The sequence below is a fragment of the Cyclopterus lumpus genome, chromosome 14, assembly GCF_009769545.1.
Source record: "Cyclopterus lumpus isolate fCycLum1 chromosome 14, fCycLum1.pri, whole genome shotgun sequence".
Lineage (NCBI taxonomy): Eukaryota > Metazoa > Chordata > Actinopteri > Perciformes > Cyclopteridae > Cyclopterus > Cyclopterus lumpus.
In genome coordinates this window covers 7,377,403-7,401,978 of record NC_046979.1, presented here as the reverse complement: position 1 = coordinate 7,401,978, position 24,576 = coordinate 7,377,403, and the positions used below count along the sequence as shown (strand labels likewise).

General features: G+C 41.8%; 2 protein-coding genes across 3 annotated transcripts in view; one reads left to right on the top strand and one right to left on the bottom strand.

The window, feature by feature from the left end:
• stk32a (serine/threonine kinase 32A) overlaps positions 1 to 17,054 on the top strand; it is a 65,063-nt gene extending 48,009 nt beyond the window's left edge. The window contains exons 11-16 of the mRNA XM_034551008.1: positions 2,081 to 2,184; positions 4,760 to 4,876; positions 6,261 to 6,386; positions 8,008 to 8,136; positions 14,188 to 14,252; positions 14,544 to 17,054. Coding sequence (XP_034406899.1) covers positions 2,081 to 2,184; positions 4,760 to 4,876; positions 6,261 to 6,386; positions 8,008 to 8,136; positions 14,188 to 14,252; positions 14,544 to 14,661 — 659 coding nt within the window. The 3' untranslated portion in view covers positions 14,662 to 17,054. The remainder of the gene's footprint in view (positions 1 to 2,080; positions 2,185 to 4,759; positions 4,877 to 6,260; positions 6,387 to 8,007; positions 8,137 to 14,187; positions 14,253 to 14,543) is intronic.
• A 2,390-nt stretch (positions 17,055 to 19,444) lies between these two features.
• dpysl3 (dihydropyrimidinase like 3) overlaps positions 19,445 to 24,576 on the bottom strand; it is a 30,597-nt gene continuing 25,465 nt past the window's right edge. The window contains exons 13-14 of one of the 2 annotated variants that reach the window (XM_034551017.1): positions 23,593 to 23,764; positions 19,445 to 21,197 (exon numbers count right to left, since the gene is read on the bottom strand). In XM_034551017.1, the coding sequence (XP_034406908.1) occupies positions 21,103 to 21,197; positions 23,593 to 23,764 (267 nt within the window). In that variant the 3' untranslated portion in view covers positions 19,445 to 21,102. The remainder of the gene's footprint in view (positions 21,198 to 23,592; positions 23,765 to 24,576) is intronic. The other variant, XM_034551018.1, reaches the window with a different exon arrangement.

The window sequence follows — 24,576 nt, the reverse complement described above, 5'->3', positions numbered from 1 at the left end:
GTTAATACTAGGGACATCAAATAAAAGCTTGAGGGAGCCGTTCGAAACTATAAGCTTTAATTTAGAGAAATGATGGAACGTTATTTATATAAACTCCACAGAGCACGCTTATTTTAGCTAATCCAAATTCCCGATGACATTGAAGGGATATTAGAGACTAACTTTGGTAAGCCCTGCCTCCAGGCTTGATGTGAGGAGACAAGTGCCAACACCCAGCACATGGTGCAAATAGAGATTCAGGTTGTAAGTCTTACATGAAACCCGTTCTAGAGTAAAAACTAAATGATTGGTGAAGGCATGAACTATGGATTGAGGGACACATGCATACAAATAAAAAATAAACACCACAAATCATATCTGTAAATCTCCTGTGTTCACCCTTAAAGCTCCTAAAGCCAAGTTCACAGAGTTTGACTTTGTCAATATTAGCTGCCAGGAAAAAGATACAGCCAAAGGTTAGTGGGCAGTATTGACCAATACATGTTAGTACTTTGTTGTGAGGTGCATACTGAAGGTTTAAAGCTTAGGGAGCTGAATCATTAATTCTGCTTCGGAGACATTGTAAGTGACAAATTATAAGCTTTGATATGGCGACATTACAACCTTTTCTGTGTCTAAATGTGTGCCTAATGTTATATGTGTGGAACATTCTTCTTTGTTTGATTTGATCGGTGTTAACATTTAAAGAAGATATTGTTGCCTTTACAAAGAACGGCATTTATCCTTTTTCAGCTCCTCTGCAATCACCCTCCTCATGACTCTTAAGTCCAGTAGTGATCAGGTCGATCAGGATTCAGCTCCTGAGAGATCAGATAGGCGCTTAACAGGATTTCAGGGGGATATGAATGACGAGGCCGCGAGTGTTTGCGTCCGCCTGCTTTTATCCTCACAAAGTCTGTGCTCGTGATGGAGAATGATCTCGTGGCCGCGTGCGATCTCAGGTGGATACTCGGTGGTGTAGATTATTCATGTGTAGATAAACTAAAACATGTTTTCCTTTTTCGGTAAGAGAGCAGAGCAAACCTGCCATAACGACGAGGCGTAGGGTGTGTGTGTGTATGTGTGTGTGTGTGTGTGTGTGTGTGTGCGTGTGTTTCTGAGTGTACATTATGTGTCATGGTAGTCTGGATTTTGACAGTGTAATCCAGATAATGAAGAAAGAAGTGATGAATGATGGAGATTGAAACATGACCATTTGAAACAAGATTACAGCTGAACAACTTTCCCTTGAATAGATTATTCCTTTTCACAGAAAAGGGGGGAATCATTTTAGAGTTTTGATCGCTCGTCCCGCCCATAAAACCTGTTTGGTTGATTATTCATTACAAATAAATTCTGATGCTACATTGGCTCCAAATTAGATCCCAATAATTAATACTGGCCTCCGGCAACAACAAAAAAAGTGGAATTTATTCATTCCCAGAACCACTTTATGAGCCCGACCTCTTCTGTAAAGTCTGCTGTTAAAAGACATCTATAAAGCATGTGCTAATCTGCCTCACAAAGCCCCTTTCAGACATGCCACTAAATGTGACGGCTAATGTGACAGCTAATGTGACAGCTAATGTGACATGTCGGTCTCATGTCTTAATAAGCACCCAGAGTTGAGACTGGGTCAGACCTGGGTCAGACCATGGTCTAACATTTCCAAAGCACTGCAGTGCTCCCTTGCTATTATTTAAGTTTTTATTCATGACAATTATATCTAACGGTTGAGAAAATTATGAGACAATTCACGTGGGCATTTGGTGTTAGAAGAGGGACCGAGTGTGATGATGGTCACTAATTGAGGCTTCAACTGTAAAGTAGGTTTTAAAATCCATCTCGATTCAACTGCAACTACGTTTGTAAAGAAAACATTGTGGAACATGTACGTAATAAAAACCAATGTCTATTTTAACTATGTTCCTAATAGAGTCGTGTTTCTTTTTTGTAATTCGAACTTTCTACTTTGGGACTAAAATGTCCCAAAGAAAAAAAAGGAAAAGGGATCAATAATGCACCAACACCAATCAAATCTATTTCTAACCTAGCAAAGATGTATATTTGATTTTGTTGTGTCATATGTTCCGTCTATCAGCTCCTGAGCTGTTCCAAACCTTCGAGGGGTCCCACCCTGGCTACTCCTTCTCTGTCGACTGGTGGTCGCTGGGCATCACAGCATATGAGCTACTGAGAGGACAGGTGACTCCATCTTAACACACTTTACTGCAGTGGAAAATACACATGCCACCTACAAGAAGAGCCCTGGCAGTAGGAAAGAAAACAGCCTTCATCAATGATGAAGGCTGATAATTACATTTTAAGCTGACGTTACTGAGAAAGATGTTTAAATGTTTAGTCGCGGTGTGAGACGAATCGCTGCCGGAGAAGGAGTAAATAGAATCCGAGTTATTTTTAAGAGTCACATAATTGGAATTGATTTTTTCCAAATATTTTATTTATTGAATTTCATGCTGGTCCCATCTGGCGAAGTTTAATTATGATGTCATGGAAATGAGCACAGGACGGAATGCTTTCACTCGTTCTCTTATAAGGTCTCAGAGCGAACCGCAGCTCAGACTGCAGCTGCAGAATTTACTCTCATATTTCAAGGGTATGAATACACAAACTACAGTATCCTCTGTCCACACTGACAAGGACCCAGGACACCTGAAACTGATCTGGAGCTGTCATGAAGTGTCCCTGCAATCATGTATTCTATTTAGACATCTCAATGCTCTCCCTTTCACCCTCCACTCCAATGAAACGGTTGAGTTACTTTACCTAAGAACGTTCCATTTCTCTTTCTCATACACATTCTGACCCAGTTGCATCTCACTCCCACTCGCTCGTGTTTAGAGCTCAAACCTCCAAACCTTCATTGAAGCCTCCTAGAATATGTTCTGTCCTCTTTTTTTTGCCCTCGAAGCTACATCGTACCTGCACTATTGACCTGAAGTCTTCTCTCTTACCTCAAAGCTGTGTCCTGCAATTGTCCTGCAAGTACTCTTAACCTTCACTCGTAGGAAGTGCCGAGCTCACATGTACTCACCCAGAATTGAGTGAATAGGCGGGAGCCCCTTTGTAAAAGTTCCTGTAAAATCTGCATCTTCCCCCTCCTAAACTTTATTTCACCCCTCTCTCTGAACACCGCCCCCACATTCTCCTTGAAATGTAATGTTCACCTCATACCTCTGTCTCCAAGGGACTTTCAGCTACACCTTTCTCCGACACCCATTTTACAACATGTGCAGAATTATTTAGCTGTTGGAAATGGAGAGCTAGCTCCAGGCAACTTTCAATTCTTTTAGCTTCCACTTAATCTTATCTCACTCTTAAAAGAATACTTCGCAAACAAAATAATCATATTTATATCAATGACTCACAACTTTTTACCTTGAATTCTTGAAGAAAACGTGTTTTTGAGTCAATGGGGGTTGTTGTTTAACAACATGTTTAACAACAGCACATTTAATATCAAGTCTCATTGATCCAGTCGTCCGCTCAGGACGTCCCAAACACATGTATTTCCACTAAAACAAATTTAAAACACTTCCGGTGTGAGATGCAGAAGTGCTCCACCGCAGGACTTGCGTGAGTAGATAGTTTTGCTTTTGTTAAACGAGGATCCCCTTTTACTTCATTGAGCCTTTTATCTGTTCACCGTGGAAAAATGCAAGAAAAACAACATATTAATTGGTATACAAATAAGGCCTTGTTCAGTCTCAAGCTCCAACCACACGTTACTTCATCATTTGTCTCCTCTCCCAGTGACCAGGCTTCCATTCTGGGCCTGACCACTGGTAGAGATCAAAGCAACTCAGCATCTCTCCAGAGCTGCAAATCGTCACTGTCACTTATTTTCTCCATCTTCAGCATCCTCCTTTATTTTCATAAATTAGACATCAATTAACCCCAGAGAGGCAACACAGAGATGTAGGGGTACAGTTACAAAATAGTGTGAATATATTGGAACAATTTGAGTCAATTTCTGCCTTCTGTCATCAGAAAATCTGAATCTAAAAGAAAATATAACGGTCTCTCTGACACCATGTTTGCCCTGTCTGGCGAACATAATTGACATCATGCATCTAAAAAGAACATGGAGTGGAGCGCCTGCAGCACAGCACTGCACGTGGTCTCTCTCCTCCCTTTCCAGTGCTCCAGCAAGTGAAAGTAAAATGGCCCGAGAAAACATCTTGTTCAAAGAACCTGAAATTAAAATGTAGGAATGTCGAGGCAGGCATCCACCCGAGTTGCATGTCGCTCACATTTCTCTTTCATCTCCTCTGATGAGCTATCGGATGAGGCATTAAAAGTGTGTGACAAGGGCAAAGGGTCAGAATTGTCCACCTCAAACCAGCCTCATCCAGCTGTGTCTGGTCACTGTGTCATTCTCCAACTCAAGTGGGAGGAGGCTTCCTGTCCCCGAAATAGACCAGAGGGTGGAAAAGGATTGGTGTGAAGAACTGTCAACAAGCTGCCTTTTGTTTTATGACTCACAGAAAGCCCTCTCACACTAAAAGGCAACAACTTGAAGTTTTGAGAATAGTCCCTTATTCTTTGTTTCCTCTATCATTTGTTCTCATCAGTGTAGGAAATGGGTTCACGGAAGGAGAGCACAAGGAGAAGAGGAGGAGAGTGTAGAGAGGGCCAACTGAAGAACTAACTTTGAGATGCACACAGTATCAAAGAAACACCTCCAGGGAGGGCATGGCTATGAATACAAGTATTCAGTAACATGCTCCTCTATTCTCCTGTCCTCTCCTCTTCTCAGAGACCATATGTGATGAGATCCAGCACACCGGCAAATGAGATCCTTCAGACCTTCCACAAGGTCCATCCCAGCTACCCGGCAGCCTGGTCTTTGGAGATGAAGTCTCTACTGAGAAAGGTAAATGATGGGCTTGTTTAATAATGCACAGCATACTGTACTTCCTATACCTGGTAAACTACCCCTCTCACCACTACCCACAATCAGCCGGATCTGAAGTGACTAGCCGCTGTGAATGTGTAGTGTCTGCCAATCCTTTCTCAACTGTGGGCTGGGTGAGAGTGTCACACAACAGATGTGTCTTTGAATTGGGTCCACCACACCGCCATGTGGTCATTTATCTAAACCTGCACTTGCCAACTTCTCCTATTAATTATGCCTGCTGGCAAAACTCCAATACCCCAATACCACAATGCGAAACGACCAGTAAACTGCCAACGTCACATCAATTTGACCGGTGAGATCTTGTTATGAATACGGACAAGAGGGGCAAAGAAAGCAAAGTTGATGAGTCTAGCCTTTTCTGGGTGGGTTGCTCCTCGGTTTGAATTTTTTATTTCCTGTGGGAAGACAACTACCCGTACCCGACACCAGCCCCTCGTTTCACGAGGTGCATCTACAGAATCTGAATTAGAGGGTCACTTTCATGCCAGCCTTAGTTTGTACACTATCGGCTTATTTGTGCGCAGCATGCAGAGCAGCTTCAGAAGTATAATCGTCAAATAGTGTTGTGTCGTGACGCACATTGTAAAAGTTAAAAAGGTAAATTAATCTACGGTATCCTGTACAAAGTGAGCCCACGCTTACAAACACTTGCAAACGCACGTAGCAGCACACTGAAGAAAGAAAGCTATCCACGTTGCTCCTTAATAACAAGGTTTGTTTTTTATTCATTTGGTGTAATTAGCATACTATTACATCTGAAAACTAAGACGGTGTATTCTTCTTGTTTCAATTAAGTCACTTGCGAAGCTAACAGATGCACCGTCGCTGTAGCATTTGGGGTTTTGTTTTGGAAGCGATCCACTGCAGTCAAACTGTTGCATTGCTTCGTGCTCAGACTCCTGGTACCTCATTGGGATTCCAGTCGCATGTGTAAATGTGTGGGAGAGAGAGTGTGTGTGTGTGTGTGTGTGTGTGTGTGTGTGTGTGTGTGTGTGTGTGTGTGTGTTTGACAGAGACAAAAAGGAGAGAGAGAGATGTAAAGAAAGTGAGAATGTAAGGGCAGAATTCCATGCTCAATATATTTGTCCTTCACGCTTCACAACCCCTTGAATCTTCCTCATCACCATTTGCTTCCTATGTGTACCTCATTTTCTTTTCCCTCTCTCTAAATCCTCCATAGCATCCGCCCTCGACCCCCTTGCGTCCCTGCATCCTCATTCTCAGACACATCCTTCAGGGCAAACATGTGCTCCTGTCTCAGTGGGACTCAGCCTCTAACTTTTTCGCCATGCCTCCCCATGGACAATTGTTCTTACTCAAATCCCTCTGTCTCCCTCAGTTGCTGTGCATAGATGTCCAGAAGCGCATTTCCTGTCTAGCAGAGCTACAGGATCTGGACTACATGTCACATGTCAACTGGGATGCTGTGCTCAGCAAACAGCTTCCTCCCGGCTTTATTCCCAACGTGAGTATACAAGATAAACTGAGCTGAACTCCAGTATGCTACCCAACCAAATAGAATAGCTTTTTTTCCTGACATTAGAAAAAAAACCAAATGCTTTAAAAACAAAACAATCGACACTGTGATGCATGATTTTGCTATTTTCTCACATTCAGAAAAAAGAAAAAGAGAATCAGTATGAACTACCTACTCCTTATCTAATCCTTTCTAGTGGAGCTGTAGACACTACCCTCTGCTGGGCTGAGCTGGATCTCCCACTGAGTGTGCATTAGACCCCCAGATACAGAGACAGACATAGCAACATGTGTATACACGCCTCAGAAACAGGTCTGCCTGCAGCCCTACAGGTGGTCTTTTACTGACCTGATTCACTGTGCCCTGTCTCAAAGCTGGTAGGATATGGATTGAGGATCTGACACAAGATCTGAATGGTCTGCAACCGTCCACTTCATTTGACGGTCATAAAACTGGCATTATAGCTGTCAATTGATCACTTTAATTCGCTTTTATGGGCCCAGATATGCTAAATGCGTTCAGCTACACTAGTGACAAATATATTATTGAGGGAAAACAATGATTATACTTCAAATCTGCTGATTCATTTCTCGACCATTTGGTTTTCTTCCAACCAACTGTCCAAACAATACAAAAAACCCGTTTCTGTTTACAATCACAAGAGCTGCACATTTTTTTGACAATTTAAATGCTGGAACTGGAAGATTTCTTGGCTTTTTCTTGTTTCGTTTTGCATGAAATACGACTTTAATGGATCTAACAATGATAGTTTTAGTGAAGCAGCAAAGTGACAGTAATTGTCACTCCTTCGTGCCGGGGCTCATGCAGAATAATGACGGCTGCAAGTGCAAAGATGACTCGTTGATTTGATGAAGTTCTAAGTCTATTGCGACTGCAGAGCAGCAGGTTTCCCCAGCGGGCCGCGCTGGCACAGCAGAGGAAGAGCACAGAGGATCGATGGGGGATTGACAGTGTGTCTCTATCTAATTATAGGCTTATCCTCTATCTTCAGGGCCTTATAGACTGTTAATGTCTGAACGGGAAGAGAGAACTCGGCCATTCTATTTTGTTTCCTGACTTCCCAGCATTCCGTCTGCTTTGTCTTTATTGGCTTTCTGCATTTTGATTATTTTATGGGATGCAGATGTCCAAAATTTAGTAGGGCCAGATTTTGGTTGTCCCTCTTAATGTTTTGATCTTGAAGTGTAAAACATTGGCAAAGAAACATGCCACAATACGACAACAGTCAGTGGTACGCCGTTCACGAAAGCACTGTTGCTGTTGTCAGACAGTGTTAAAATGTGTGTCTTTTCTGAAGCAATGACTAAGAAAATATATTAAAAATGACAAAAAGTGACAGCTCGCAATCATCTTGCTTCTACAGAATAACGCCCCCTAAAAATGTATACAAATTACAGTAAGCTATATTCTAATTTACAAGTGCATACAGAAACACTGATTGATACTGAAATCAAAACCATTAGAATTTCACAAAAGTGTTGGTGCGGCATGTGGGTTATGTCTCAGAGGTGTATATTCTAATTCAACAGAAGATAAGATCTCTTTGTTTGTTTTAAATGAGTGCCGGCATGTGTCTGCGTCTCTATAGAGGCGGAGACTAAACTGTGACCCGACATTTGAGCTGGAGGAAATGATCCTGGAGTCCAAGCCACTTCACAAGAAGAAGAAACGGCTTGCAAGAAAAAACAAGGACCAGGGATCTGATGGGTCTCCACAGGTGAGCCTTTTAACATTGAATGCAATAATACAACTGAATGGTCGGGCTTGAACGCCTAAAGACCACCACTGGGAAGTTACCAAATGATATAAAAAAACATGATAAAATAAACTAATCTACCAGCCCTTTAAAGGGGGCTCTCCCTCAGTGCTCATCTTTATTCATTAAAGAAAGATGACCGATGGTTCCATTTGGCTCATTTACAGGAGATGCGTTTCTCCTTAGTTTGTCTTTCAAATGTCTCGAGGACACGTTCTGTTGAGCTCTGTCCTCCCTCGTCTTCATCACAATAAATCGTCCGTCTGTCTGGTGCGAGTATGGGGGAAGGCGAAGAAGGCAATCACCTAGCTCAGTCTTTTAGTCTGTCTCTCCATCTACATAAATCAGCTGTTGTCCTCTGGGTGTTTAAAGAAAACAGAGAGGAAATCACTTGAAGGTTAATTTGATCAACTGGTCAAGTGAGACGTGGAAAGAACACACACGTGTACACACATTACACACTCGTAAACGCTGGGATAATGAAAGAAATTTCATTTTTGGGTCGAGTGCAGCGGTGGGACCTGATAAGTGTGCTGTCGTTGTTGTTTTGAGGATAACTGCAGTTTCAACAAAAAAATGTTCATCTTAACTCCAAATTGGACATAAAAAGGTGTTGAAAAGCTTGGAGGAAACCAAAATATCATTCTGTGGAGAAAGAGAGATCAGGTTGACACACGTGATTATGCGAGGGCTGCTTACGGGGTTATTTACAAAATTATTAAAAGAAGAGTTTCCGGGCAGATTTTGTAGTAAACCCTAATATTTACTTAACAAAAGTTGTTTTCTTAGTCTGCTAATCATAGCCCATTTTCCCCCACAATTTTGTGAGAAAGTATTTTAATAATAAACTCTGTGACTTGATGGAACATCATCCTTTGTCACAACCGACTTCTGCATTTTGACCTCACTTTACTTCTCTGCACAAATACATTATACTTCTGATTAAAGTGTTCTAATGGGACATCACATAGTATTTAATAAAGCTGCTGCTATGTGTGACCCTAAGAGGTCAAAGAGCAAGTAGAGGGGACCGCCTGTCCTGTGTCGATAGTCACGCCCCACCGTTACATATCAGTGTGTAAGAGATACGCATCAAACAAGAGAGATTTTAGTGATTACAGGAGAAGTGTGTTTACAGTAGAGGACTCAATGCTGTCCAATTTGGTATCTTTGGATGTTTCCATTGAGACAGTAAAAAGTAAAGGTTCCAGCAGTAGAATCAAACAGCTCATGGTCTTCCCAGTAAGAATGCTCTTGTGTGTGCTGGGTCTGGAGAGACGTCAACAATAATTCACCACACTGTTGAAGCCTTCCTTAGCACACTACTGTTTGCCCACACACACACACACACACACACACACACACACACACATACAAGCAATGTCATTACAAAGTTAATACGTTTGGACCCTCTCCCACTCTTTTGGCACGTTGGAACAGTTTATGGGACTCGTTTCTAATAGAAGTGAAACAATTTGTGTGGTCTGGAGTCTGGAGCACATTCTTTGCCAGCTTGCAATAAGAAGTCAGCGCTTGCCCAAAGTGCGTCATGTTTAATGTAAGCCGACAGCTGCTTATGGAGACCTGCCCATGTGCATATATCAGCGATACCTCACTTTCAGGAAACCTTTGTTATCCTTTGGCCCATTCCCACAAAGAGAAAGTCTTCTATTCTAATGAAAAATGTTGTAGCCTTTCAGGGAAACATTTATGGTAATAGCCAGAGAGGAAGTCACAGTGAATGGTCAGACTAAAGGAAACTAACACCAACACTAAACAGTCAATGAAACGGGTTTGTACTTTAATGGCTTGCGTTTCCTGTCTAAATGTCCTTATTCATTTTAGTATCAAATAGGAAATATTTGATTAATTCAGTTTGACTGAAACCAGGATTAGAACTATTCTGCTTGGAAAGATCTTTGTACGTGAAAATGGAGAACGCTACTTTGAAATGATTTTTAACAATACACGAGTATCATATAGTAACAGAAGTACTGATGTTGTGATGCATTCATTGATTTTTGCCGACCAGGGAGGTTTATAAGTCGTAAATATCAATGGCGGGTATGATTTGCTGAACTGTCTTGAAGAGATCAAAAACAGAGGACTAGAGAAGATTTTTTAAAGACCTTATTAACTCCCTCTCAAGAGCCCGGGCCAAGTTGGCACCATAACATCTGCAAACAGAGTCTGGGACATGTGTCCTCCCCTTTTAAACTACTAGCAAATAAAAACCTCAGCGTCCCTTTTGAAGGTGTTTATGATAAATACGTTTGTTCAGAATATCTTCCTCTTGGTAAAGAATTTTTTTTTTATTTAATTTTTTTATTCTGCCATCTTGACATTAGTCTGTGGATTGCTACTGTCTTCATTCAATGTCCTTTTGATAGTTTTTATTCTTTCGAAATTAATTGTTTAAAATATATTTTCATATATATATATATATATGATCATATTTTGCAGCATGTGTCGGTCTTTCAGGGAGAATATTTCAGTTTATAAATATCTTTATTAGCTTTATAAATATCGGTTTGTGCGATGCTTTTCCATATCCATTTGCGAGGGAGCTGAGGGGCCACTTGTGATGGATGCACATAAGAGAGCTTGATGCTTGATATGTGTGCATGAAACTGTGTGCATGAATGTGTGTGTGTGCGTGCATGCATGTGTACACAAAAGAGAGAGGGAGATGGTCTGTGCAGCATTTCTGAAGAATAGCAGATCAATATTGAATGAAGTAAGCTAGTTGCCTAATGCTGTCCTGGCCAGCTTATTACTCATTACCCTGAGGCTGCTCTGTATTCTTTTTGCATATTCCTCCACTCACACACACACACACACATACAAACACATATCCATTTTATTTCTTTTATCGCTCTGACTCCATGTTCCCACTACGCTCATATTGTAGCATAGAATTAGCTCAATAAAATCACTGATAATAAGCAGCAGAAAATTGGAACTGTGCTCTGGGAACAACATGAATTGTTGAGTCTCCTATTGCACAAACACATACACCTCTCTCCTAATAAAAAAAAAAATGCAACTTTGAGCATATTCTTTACCGCATCTATGAAACAGAGTGGAAACCTGTGCAAAGAAACTATGGAGCTGTTTTTCTTATCTTCATTCAAGAAGCGTGTTCTTTTAATTTGAGAGCACGATTCATTGATTAAACGTTCAGATTTTTTGCAATGCTTTCCCTCTGTCCTCACTCACACTCTGGCCCTTGCTTGCACTTGGATTTGCTCTGCTTGTACTCAAACTGTATGCTCGCACTCAGATATATTGCTCTTGCACAGATTTCCTGCGCTCCAGCTTCAACCCTTCTCCTCACACCCAGGCTGCCTCTGTGCGCTTGTAAAAAAAAAACGTCCGCTCTCAGATTTCTCCTCCGGTCACGGAAGCTTTGCAGGAATATGTCATGCCGAGTCCAAATATCAACAATCCTTTCACCAGAACCGCTGATGACGCCTTAAAGCAAAACCTGCTGTTGAGAGTGTGTGACAGGACGTGGCTTTATTGTTGTCAGGCTGCTGTTGTTGGGGTGATTCAAGGTGGTCCCTCGGTGGCAGCAACAGCGTTACACGTAATAGCTGATATATACGCACATGAAATTACACGCATGACATTTGACCTTTTTGTAGCTTTCAGTACGATGAAGTTGTCGAACAGGATTTCAGCATTCTTCCCTGTCCTTTGCGATCTGTTCCAGAAAAATAAAATGTTTATTCAAATGTATATGTGCTTGCTGCTAGGCAAATAGACGCTGCATAGAGGTATTGCAAAATCACTTAATTATTATTAAAGTCAGGTAAATCAATTGGAAGTGGAAGAGAGAGAGAGCTGCACGCCTATCTGAGGATACAGCTCCATGTGTGGCACTAATTAAAAGTGCAGTCGGAGCTTGTCCCCAGTTTAGTCCTGAATGCAGGAATACCTTCGGAAAGGCAGTCGTTCAAAAAGTGAAAATGGTTATGCTGTGATCGTTCCTCCTAAGAACCATTTTTCATTATTCCCGATGGGGTGAAAAAAAACTAAAAATAATAACTGTTCACACTCGCCATATTTCTTTTTTCTAAAATCCATAGCACTGGTTTGATTTGCCATGTGCCAAAGTGGATTCTGATGAAATATTAATGAAATACAGTGTGGGATACGCATACTATTTATAGCGTACGTTCGATGATAATATAATTCACGATCTATAAGTGATCCAATTTATTTAATGCAATAGAATATAGTGCACACTCATGATCTCGGCACACTCGTTCCTGCTTCCAGCAGAGCTCCCTGTTGGAGTGTCTCATTAAATGAAAAGTTTAATCTAAGCAATTAGCTTCTGAACTGCCTTTTCAAAAGCAACAAATAAAGAGAGAGAGAGAGAGAGAGGGAGAGACAGAGAGAGGTGGTGGTGAATTGCAAAGAGTGAATGTTGCTGTTCTCTCTGCAAGGCCAGGAGGAGGTTGAACACAAGTTGCACTTAAGCAGTGCAACTTGTGTTCAACCTCCTCCTGCAACTCTGATAGCTGTAAATAACAAACTATTTCACTGGATCTTTAAATAAACAATTAAAAAGAGTGACAAAGAGACAAACTGGGGAACGGTTATGCAAAGGTGGTGGAAGTGGTGGTGTATTATCAGGTTCTAGCATGTCTTTAGATCTAACAATATGTCACTGTGAAATGGGAAACCCTCCATCACTCCCATCGTCTCAATCTGTCACATCCATCACCGATGTTAGACAAATTGCATACAGTATTCCTCGCCTGTCTCTGTCCGCCTGATTGCTTCTTTGTCCTTGCAGTCGTCTGCATCACCCACACACAAGCACACCCTTTGTTCCCACACTCTGTCTGGATGATTTGTGTTCATGTAGTTATGTTGTGAATTTGTCATTTTCCTCGGTGATACTGCTGTGAAAGGGTCCCTTACCCAGAAGCCCACAAGGAAAGACACTGACTGCCACTGGGCAAGATAATTAACTCATGCACTTCGACACCTTCTGTTCTTTCCGTTCACTTTTCAAATGTACATACAGAGCAGCTCCCTCTATCTCTCCCCCCCCTCCCTCTCTCTCTCTCTCTCTCTCTCTCTCTGGTTCGCTGCCATACTTTAGTTGATGGCTTTTGGTCTGCCAGTGGCTGCTCCCCCACTGTGACAGCACCTGTACAGAGCCTCTCTGCTGGGCTGCGTGACTGACTGCTCTGGGCAAGGAGTCAGTCACTTCTCTCCTGGAGGGGCTTTCCATGAACCTGGAAGTGACTGGAGGGCTGTATTGGGGAGCAGCTCTCTTGAGGATTAGGAGCCTACGTCCTTGGACGCCCTAACCTCGATAAGGATGAGGAAACTCCTCAAAGAGACATTCTTGAGGACCAAATGGGCCAGTTTAAGTTTAATTTAATAAATTTAATTTTGGTTCGCTAATCTGCTGACGAGAGGTAATATTGTCAGGTCTTAGTAGGCAAAAATCATCATCTGCTCTGCATTTTTTCATTTTCTCCATAATCTGTTCTTGTGTCTCTGCTAGTTTGCCTCCCTGTCACACGCACACGCACGAACAGTGCAGTGTCCTAATGTTGATGTATCTCTATGATCTCTCTCGTCACTGCCTCCCACGGACAGTCAGAAAGCACCCGTCTACTTGGCTCGGCACTAGACACTCGTGTGAGGACAGTCTGGCATGACAGAGCCGGATGTTCTCACATGATTAAGTGGCCAAATATGTATGAGTGCATCAAGCAGGTGGAGAGCACATGTGTCCTCTAAAGTTAGGGCACATTCCTCTTTCTGGCATCTTATTAAAGGAGAAGAAACTCCTGTGAGGAAAGTAGTGAGTGCAGTCTACTGCCTGTCTGCAACCAGTGACGCTAAAACAACTGTGTGTACATTATAATCAAAATCAATTCTGTAGATAGGATTGATAATGACTAAAGATTTTGTAATTGCTTTTTTCAGGATTTGCCAGCAGTTGAGTTACTGAAGTTTTGTGTTTGCTTGTCTCGCCTCCAGAATGGTCAGTTGCAGCAGAGATTGGATAATGTCCACAGAGACTTCATTGTCTTCAACAGAGAAAAGTAAGGAACCTCCGTTGCCTGCTCTTCAACCAACACTGGTCATCTCATTGTGGAATGATTTACATCCGAGTGTAAACGTTCAAAGAAAATGAAATGTTCTGGGTTTTATTTTTTTGACTGCAGCGAGGCCTAAATTTAAAGTTTAAAAAAAAAAAAAAAAATTGAAAACCTTGCCAAATGTCACATTCAATTTGGTAAATGTCTGTAAAAACGGCATCAGAGGCACAAAGTTAAGGTAGACCGATAAAATGTCAGTGATGTGTCCTAATGAGGATGTTCTTTACTCAACAGGTCAAAGAAAGCAGTGGTGGACTCAGACTCCTCTGAGCTGTCCATGAGTGAGAAGAACAAGGCGATAGAGGATGGACAGAACAACAACGTTGAACCGGCTGCCTTCTTATCAGGATAGGTCTCGAGACCCGAGAATCCCAAACGTAGTCCCTTACCACTTGCACCTGCCTACAGCTTGTAGATCAGCAGTTTACACAAAGACACATATTGTTCTATCAGCACAGGCACTCATCTCCAATGTCCCCGCACCACAACACGTACTCATGCATCACTGTTCGCCCACAAAACCCACATCGAGGTCTGCGGAACTGCAGGAGTAAAAAAAAAAAAAAACGGACTCCCGGAGCAGCAGTCACGTCACACCGAGGCTTTTGGCTTTCCTGTCACAAAGAAGATGGACTCTCAGCAGATCTCATGTCACGCTCCTTTTCATCACTCTGGTGCTCTACGGTCTGCTCGACCTCTACTCTGGGCAGCGTGCTGAAGTGGAAAGGAGGTCACTCCCCTGCCAAAAAATAAATACAATTTTAAAAAAAGGAGACAATGCCACACCTGCTCAGCTGTCACGGTAATAAAGTGTTGACGTGGTTAGCGTTGGCCGAAAGCTGTATGTGCCGCTGCTGACTTGGGGGCGGGACACTCAGGCGTCTTCTCTCAGCCAATGCACTTCCTGGTTAATTCCAGTTAATTTCAATACGACAATGGTTCTCCAGCGCTACGGAAATGGACTCAACGAGAATTGGCACGAGGGTGGACGCCTTCGTCCCGTTGCGATACACAGGACTCGAGCATGACACTAAAGAGTACAACACATTCAAACGGAGAGGTACACAGATTCCTCTACGATAGAAAATGAAGAGCTGAACTGTAGGCTTGGATGCGAATGGCTCACTTTATCATAGCGGCAGATACATGGTGGTCGTGGTCATTAAGCTTAGCTTAGCTAGTCAAGCTAACGAAGATGGTAGGATAGGCGACTGCAAGTTTTCTTTTCACTTGCGTACGCTTTAAGTTACTATCAAGTCAAAGACTGGAATTTTAAATGCATTTGACAAACAATGGTTTTAAGGTTCACCTTGAAGGTCCACTCTTGACCTTGGAAGTTTTATGAAGTCTCTGAAGTTCAGGCCACCAGGTGTGGTTGAAAGCTCCGAGCACAACAGCAAGATCAATCTGCCAATGACCGGCAGGGGCTTTAAATAAAGTTTTATAGCCATACAAATGTAGAAAAGGTAGATGGTAGGTGTTATATGTTTTGCACTGAACCTCGCTTTGCACATGCTTCTTCATCAACTGTAGCATTTATGCACAGAGAGACAAAAAAAAATCTAAAGCTGTGAGTGAACACTTATTCCCTTAGGGATGGTTTTATAGACGTGGATTAAGCTGAGTCCTAGATAAGATTTATTTTCAGTAACTGTACGCATTGAAATTCGATTTTTGTCAAATAAGGTTTGTGCCCTTCTTTTTTTGTGTTTAATACACCCAATTACATGTGCCACCAGATAAGTCCGTAAATTAGTATTCAAAATGCTCCCATGGAATAATATAATACATTCTGCGACAAACCTCTTGTGCAAATTGTATTCAGCAGTAAACACAGTGGGGAAAAAAATCCTAATATTAATTTTCACATTCAAAGTTGTTAACAACAAAACAACGATGGAACTAATAAGCACTAGGCCAGATATTACCCCTTGTTTATTCAATTAAAAATGTACTTTAAGATTTGTCTGAAACTATGTCTAAGAAACCACACCTGTCTCTGAAGTTTTGGAGGGATGCCTTATTACATAGATATGGCACACAGCTCTATCCCTTAAACTGTACATGTAGGTAGGAAAAACCTGATATTTTTTCAAAATCAGTCAGTAAAAGCCATTTCTACTTCTGTCTAGTCATCCTACTGACCTCGATCATATGTGCAATACAACTCAATCCTTTCAAGTCTATGGTACTTGTTATAATATTTAAAATAGATTTCACTCTATTCAGTTCATTACTGTTGGCACTTTTCTATTGAAAATTGGTACAGCGTTTTGACTTAACTTTGTGTTGTTGTTGTTGTTGTTGTTGTTGTCGTTGTTGTTGTTGTCGTCATTGATGTATATTTACAGATCCACCGGTGGTTTTCTGTACAAGTTATGAGATCTAGTGGGATAGTTAAACAGATAGAGTGATCCTGGGTATACTCGGGGTAAATTATATTTGTGAATTATTATCTTACTTTATTCAACATAATCATCTGATGTGGTCGATTTAAAAAGTGAACATTTAAATAATAATTGACAAATAGTATTTTACACCGGTAATAACATTTTGTGTTAATAAAACCTACCCCAAAACCTAAAAAAACAATTAAGTCTGGGAACAGATTAGTTTCACACCTGTGAATTTCATTCCAGTTTTGTTGTCCTTCAGTTGTCACTTTGTGTTTATTGTATTCAAATGTGATGGAGTTGCAAACTATTAAGGTGTGCCTTAAAAAAAGACTTTCTTTTTCTGAACCAATCTGACTATGCCTTGTGCTTTATTTCACGTCACGTCTTTCTGAATGAGAAAAATGGTACATGGAATGACATCAGTACTCACCCAGTACAAAATCAGGACAAGTAGAAGGATTTAAATAATTCGGCTAAAAGGTCTTTTACCCTGAAACAAAACATGCATGTAAATGCATTGTATGTGTAGTATGCTGCCCCTCATGGTAACTGACGAGTAGTGCAGTTAGTAACCTACAGAGGGGTAAGATGCTCATGGTATGAATAATAATATGTAAAGATATAACTTACTAAGCCATAAGGGTGAGTATTGAACACATTTCAAATAGGACACGATAAATGGAAACAAAAAATAAACTTCATGGTCAGAAATGCTTTTGTGCTGATGCTGATATGCTTTTCCTCTCTCTCTCTCTCTCTCTCTCTCTCTCTCTCTCTCTCTCTCTCTCTCTCTCGCCCACACACATCCATAGTTAACAGATCTGTGTCCATCACTTCCCTAGGTCATCTAGAAGGCTTTCCTCCACTGAGCTGAGGCAGCACATCTCCACATTAATGGCAGATCTGAGGGGGATTTTCAGTTGATAAATGCCTCCCCAATATGCTATGTGGAATCCCCACAGATGAAAGCAGCACACCTTGGTTTAAAATATACACAAAAAGGCTCATTTAAGGAAGGAGAGGACTGGATAACAACTAATCGACATTATCCTCTTCGGTAATGTTTTCTCATTACAGTCGTGCACTTTGTCATTCTGTTGCAACCCCAACAAGCACCGCACGCAGTGCCCCCGTTTAGATTTAGGTTGCTGACTCATCTCTTGTTCCAAACTTAGTCTGCATTTTTACGACCTTCATCTTTACCACTTCGCATGATTGCGATGATGTCATTAGACATTTACTCACCATTAAACAATGCATGAGGGACCTTGCGGCAGTTTAATTGTTGGACCGCACAGTGAGGGGGGGGAGTGTGTGTGTGTGTGTGTGTGTGTGTGTGTGTGTGTGTGTGTGTGTCTCCCACAACACAACGGGACTGAGTGCACACTTTAGCCATCCTTTAGGTGATTCATTATGTTCACGATGTGCACTTTCCTTACCAATCAGTTCAATTGGCATTAGTTTAGTTTCCATATAAGACAGCCTGCAAATATGATCTGTGATGCAGAAATAAACATCTCAAAACAGTGGTGGTGGTGGAGGGAAGGGGGGGGGGGGGGGGGGGGGGGGGGGTAGATGAGACTTACCTTTATGTCCTGCTGGAGTTTTGAAAATCGCCACACGGTGTGTGTCTGTGTGTGTGTGTGTGTGTGTGTGTGTATGTGTGTGTGTGCGCGCGCGTGTGTGTGTGCGCGTCACATATACAGCTTCATCTTTAAAGTTGACTGTCTTTTTACAGTATTCTTCTTTTACCATTCGTCCCTGCAAAATTGACTACAAATAAATAATTACCAGTAATCAAAACCTACAGTACTTAGTTTGGAGGAGTCACATCGAGTCGTCACACACCTGGAGGGCTACCCGAGGTAACGCATTATTGAACACATGTTTAAAATGTCAAACAGTCAGCATTTAGCATCAAAACGTGAACGTTATTTGATTGCACGTGTTCTTCTGCACACGCTGCCCCTGGTGGCCAATAGATGGATTGCATCAGAATAGGAGCATAATAGACTGTTGCTATGGGGCATGAGCTGTTGATTCAATGGTAACAACGTGTATTTGTCATTACGACACAATATTCTTAAGTGTTATTTTTGTTACTGGGCTATTAGAATTGTTACAGATCCGACATCTGATATACAGAGCAAGGAGCACAAAAATACCTTTTTTTTGTCTGTGACAGTTCAAGTGCTGGTGTCATTCAAACCTCAACAAATGTTGCTTCTATTACGCATGTTGCTCATAAAACCTGAACCCCTCAACTCTGCCTAAATTATTCACACAGCCATGATGACTCACTGTCTGAATAAATGGGCTATAAAAGGAAAGATATAGTGTCCAATAAAGTGGACACTTTAGGCGTATAAATAGCCAGCAAAGATGTGGATACAGATATATAGTGCCCTTGGGTTTTAAGCAATTCTGGGTTATTGAGAAATGAGTAATAGTGTTTGATGCAAAGTAGGAAGACACTCAATATGTAAAGCTCATCTTCCTGGATGTGTTATGAATACTGTACATTGTGTCGCACTTAAATTGACTGCTAATGCATATGCAAATAGTAAAAATGTGCAACGTTAATCCAAGAGGGAGGACAGATTTGATTACCATAAAATAAATGTTGCCTACTTTTACACTCTCTGTACGTTTAGATCTCTTCCTCATCAATAAAGACCATTTTCTTTTGTCCACCTTTAGTGCATACTTCTCAATGAAAAACCAGAGATCCCAATCAGTCAGTTGCAACTCATGTTTATTCAGGAAACAAATCATACCTCCACAATACACCTTATTTTTGTACCTGCCATCTCAGGGTTTTGATAAAACAGTTTTAAAAAAAAAAGAGACAACATAAAAACAATAACAAAGGTCGTCAAACTAACATAAATACAACAAACCACCGCTCGTGCCAGCCTCAGACTCGGCCCCACCGCTGCCAAATAAAAACAACATCGCCTCCCCTCCTTCCCCCCGCAGTGGGACAGCAACAAAATAAAAGCTTCCCTTACTGCACCGCGATCCTCTGCCTTGCCAGTAAACAGAAGACATAAAAAGCTCTAAGCCCCCCTCAAAAACAACCAGATCCAAAGTGCTTTGTGTAAACTAACTTGGGCCCATGGTTATATATTCAGGCTGGTGTTGAATTAGTATTGGTCAGGATTGCACTAGAGGGCTATGTAGGGATGACAAGGGAATGATGGTCTTCCTCTTGTTCTAAATGGAGAGCCCAGTTTGTCAGGAATGAAAAAGGTAAAGCAGGAGGTGGAGAGCTGTTATCTGAAAGCAGATGTCACTTATTCATATAATTGCATCTGGTTTTCTTCATTGTCCTCAATTCCAAAGCTCATCATTAAAAGTTACGGCTCAGCTACAAGGGACAGTTGTATGTATTTGTACGTCTTGTGAACAGGTTTCTTTTTTTTTGTTAATCTTTTTTTTCCCATCCGTCTCATTTTTTAAGATGATTTCGGGATGACAAAAGCAGCCAATAAGCTAGAAGCAAATGCAAAGGACGGTTTCATGTTCAATACATCCATATTAGAGTGCAGGAAATTAAAAAACAAACACTTTTGGAGATAAAGAATGCTCAAACCCTTTCTATTCATGTGTCTGTCTTCCTTTATTAACATCAATAATTATTCAATCAATACAACATAGGGACGGTATTCATCAAGCACCTCAGAGGAGAGCGGGTGGCAAAAGTCACCCATGTTATTGTGGCCAATGCAGCTCCGTGTCCAACAGCACTCCTGCTCTGAGATGTGATAAATACCTTCTACTTGGTCCAGTAAACCCAAACAGGCTGCAACAAACATCATTCACAAAGCTACATTACATCTACCGTATATACAATGCCATCTAGAGCTAATCAATGGTACTGCATGAGAAAACATGGCTAATGTGGGATCTAGTGTTGCTGACTATGGAGAAAGCAGGCTACTGAAAACAGGGTGACATTGAAAGCCAAACAGGGTGAAAGAACCATTGCATCAATCTGAGAAAGGCAGTATCCATTATCCTTTGAGAGCAGAGTTTGTTTCTATATGTTTTACTGGTGTAGTTTACCATTAACAAGTAACACAGAGGACATGTTTTCACTGTAGTGTGTTGTATTCTATACTGAGAAGTGAAGCTAAAGACGGATCAGGTGTGTTGTGCTTCAATACGAACTCGGCAGGAAAAGGGATGCTTTTCTCATCCGAGCAAGGTGGCGTTGTGACAGGTAAGGCATGAGGATTCAGTGTTTTGCTCTTTTAACTAATCATGGTCCTCTGCATCTGCTCCTCCATCCATTCCCCATTCCCCTCCCTCCCTCCCTCCCTCAATCCTGCCCTCTGGTTGCTGTCGTTTTCTGGACGCATCCTCCCCCCACCCCCCCTCCGTCTTCTTGCTGTTTAACTGAGGGATGTGATGTTGGAACGACCACCGGGGGGCACTACGATACGGCGGCCAGCAGGCCTGATAGGGATGTCATCTGGGGTGGCGGGACCTGGACAGAGAGGAAAGGAGGGGGGACAGTCAGATAAAGCGAATTACGTGGAAAAGAAAGAGAAAAGAGTGCGCGAGGCAAAAGGAGGCCAACATGGAAACCAGGGCAGATAGAGAATTCAAGAGCGACATTTAGAAGACAAATTGCTTCAGATGCAACAGTATGATTTGCAATTCAAGAAAATGCTGCAAATCAGTTTCCCCATTATTAGAGAGATGGAGAAGAGACTTGTATTTCCATAAACATACTTATACAATGCCCGTCTCTAATTATGTAATAATATCCCCACCTGCATGCTAATTAGTTCATGGTGCAGAACACTCCATGTGTCCCCAATGGGACAAAATAAGTGCATTTAACGTGTATGGCAAAGTGGAGCACATGCATACCACCTCCAAAGTGTTATCGTGGGTTAGTTAGCATGTACTTTACTTAAAGTTGTATCAACTCTTCAAACAATAATGTTTCCCATTTGTCAATCCTTTCAGGCTTCATCATGGGACACAAATAATTGCTGTCATGCACTTGCATTATTACTTTCCAGGACACATTTGTCTATGATATATGTACGTGCCACTGAGACGACAGGGGGATTCAACAGCAGACCTAGCCCTGTATGAGTGCTACTGAAACATGTACACAAGAAGCTGCAGTTTGACATAAAGCATTGTGTTTCTAAAGGATGAGCCAGAGCCTCTGCTGCAACAAATTAATACAGCCAGTATATGAATGGAAACTAGAATGATGTCAGACTATGATACACTGTATCTAAGCAAACAATCTTCCCCATCTCATTACAGACAAGTAAATCAACTCTGCAGGTGGTGGCCCCCCCAAAAAAATACTGTACGCACACATACACAAAAACACACTGGATCGTTACAACGTCTGGGGAAACCAAGAGCAGCCTTACTCCCCTCTAAATCCATGTGCTCAAATGTGGAAATTCTTTCCAGCGGAGGTCACCGTCGTTTGTCATCGATGAGGTATCACACATAACCTACGCTTGTAAAGACAGGTTGCTCAATAAAGCCAAAAGCTAAACACTAATCTGTGGAGTTATCCAACATATGAAATACTACTACAACCATTCACGAAGACACATACTGTAAGAACAGCTGTGTTCTGTCCAGGTAGAAAGGGGTTGCTCTCACTGATTTACATGGACAATCCATCGGGGATGGATGGAAACTATGCGATTTACAATTTTAACATGTGTGCACAGTTTTACTGTTTGGCAGCCTGACAAAAACAATTTGTTTTCTAAATGAAAGCTAATCCAATACCTTACATGTGGGCACAATGAGGGTGTCACTCAGCAGCTCAGCCTAATGGAACAGATGTCGAATGTGAATACACAGTGTTGTGATCTCTCACATTCGATAGGTTAACATAATAGACCACGTCCAGACGCCTGGACTGAAATGTGTTAGGCCGTGAGCCAAAATGCATATCCAGCGTGACTTACAGCAAGTGTAACTGTGGAAAACACTTGAAACTCTAAATGGAGCTTGACATTACAACAAGGTAGTTGTTAGAGGTCACAGTGTCCCAAGGAGCCAGACAAACGAGGCGTGAGACACTGTCAGAGAGTAATTCAGCGGGGGAAACGGATTTAAGGTGCATTTCCTAGAGATTATTACAGGGAATGAATGATCAAACTGAGTTGGGACATGAGGTGTTGAGTAGTGCAAAATACATGAGAATGCAGGAGAATAGAAACCAGGGTTTGCTTCGTACAATGTGAATAATACAGAAATACACCAAAGTACTGAGCTCTTATCTCAAATGCTAATTCATCTAGAAATGTAAATGGGGATACCATCATAGATGCGTATGGGTCAAATTGTACAGTTTGTATGGTTTTAATTTGGTTACATGTTGACTTTGGTGGCATGTCAAACTCCACTCAAGCACAAAACAGCTAACTGGTTTCATACACAAATATTACTTCATGCTGTCTGCATTCTGGCTCATTAAAACTCAAAAGGAGCTTAAGTGGCCAACTTAATAACATGTATTAACAGACAAATTGCCCTTTTTTCGAATGAGTCTGGTATACTGCAGACATTTACATGCCATACTCTGTATATCATAAAGTATAAAACGGGATAATGGGAGATTATTATGTTACTCTACAGGCTTGAAGCGTATCACCAAGGGATGTGAATGCATCATTCAGAGCAACATGTAAAAGAAAATCCCATGACTGTGGTCCTTCACAGCATGAGGTTGTAGCTCAGTTGGGATAAAAGGGGGCCGCGATGGGGGAGCGACTGCTGCACATGCATGCGCCTTTGAAGCTTCGACGTCCAGTGTAAATCAATAGAGACCATAAACAGATGAAGGGCCGGGTGATGGCGGGGTGGGGTTTGTATTAAGAAGCTGGGCTCACCGCATAGTGCAGGGTTACCTGCTAGACTAAATCCAGACTGGTGCAGGTTTCTGACTGGCTGTTTGGTGGGAGAGGTACGTGCTGAGGCCGAGGGGGTGCCACCACGGGACATGGAGAACTCAGACACGGGGCCGTCGTACATTCCCCTGGGTACTGCCCTCAGGACCGCCAGCTACGGGACAAACAAAAAGAGCAGAGATGGGCGGTGGTGAGGAGAGAATACAATAGAAGCAGGGATGGGTAAGAACAGCATGACAACATTGGGTTTGGTATTACAGACAGATTTAATGTTACCAAGTCCACACCTGTTTCGCATTACACGGTTGTTTGTGTCTGATTTATATATGCATTTTTTCAGAGAGCCTTTTTCCTACTGAGAACCAGATCCAGATGTACACATCCACCCACAAACATACAGACACAAGTAAGCAAACCATTTTACAGACTAGGGCAGAAAAAGCTGCATGTTTTCAAAGCAAGTCGTGAACAAGCCATTGTGTGTCAGGCCGTCTGTCAGTGGCGTGACTCAGAGGACTCTTGGAAACTTAGTTAAAAAAAAACATATGTGAAAGAAGAACGCTTCCACCAAGATAAACAGTGCACTGTTACTACAGCTACATGTTCTCATCACCAGCCAGCTGCAAATTGTTGAACAATGAGATTTTTGGCCCATGAGATAAGAATGCACGAAAGCAGACGGCAGGATCTGCTTTGAGTTTAAATTGCTAAAAATCAAAGGGTTGAATGGGATTAACCCTTAATACGTTGAGGGAGATAGGAATTAACGTATTTATTCCTTTTGGATGAGGTACAGCTACTGGACAGTGAATCAGATCTCTTGTGTGACTATCGTAAATTGTAACAGTGAGATTCATGTTAACTGCAACTTTTTTACTGTATGTGGTAGGTATCTGGATAGTCATACACATCCAAACTCACTGTATCATTTTTAAAACCATGATGCAGTCTTGACCCCCCCTCACT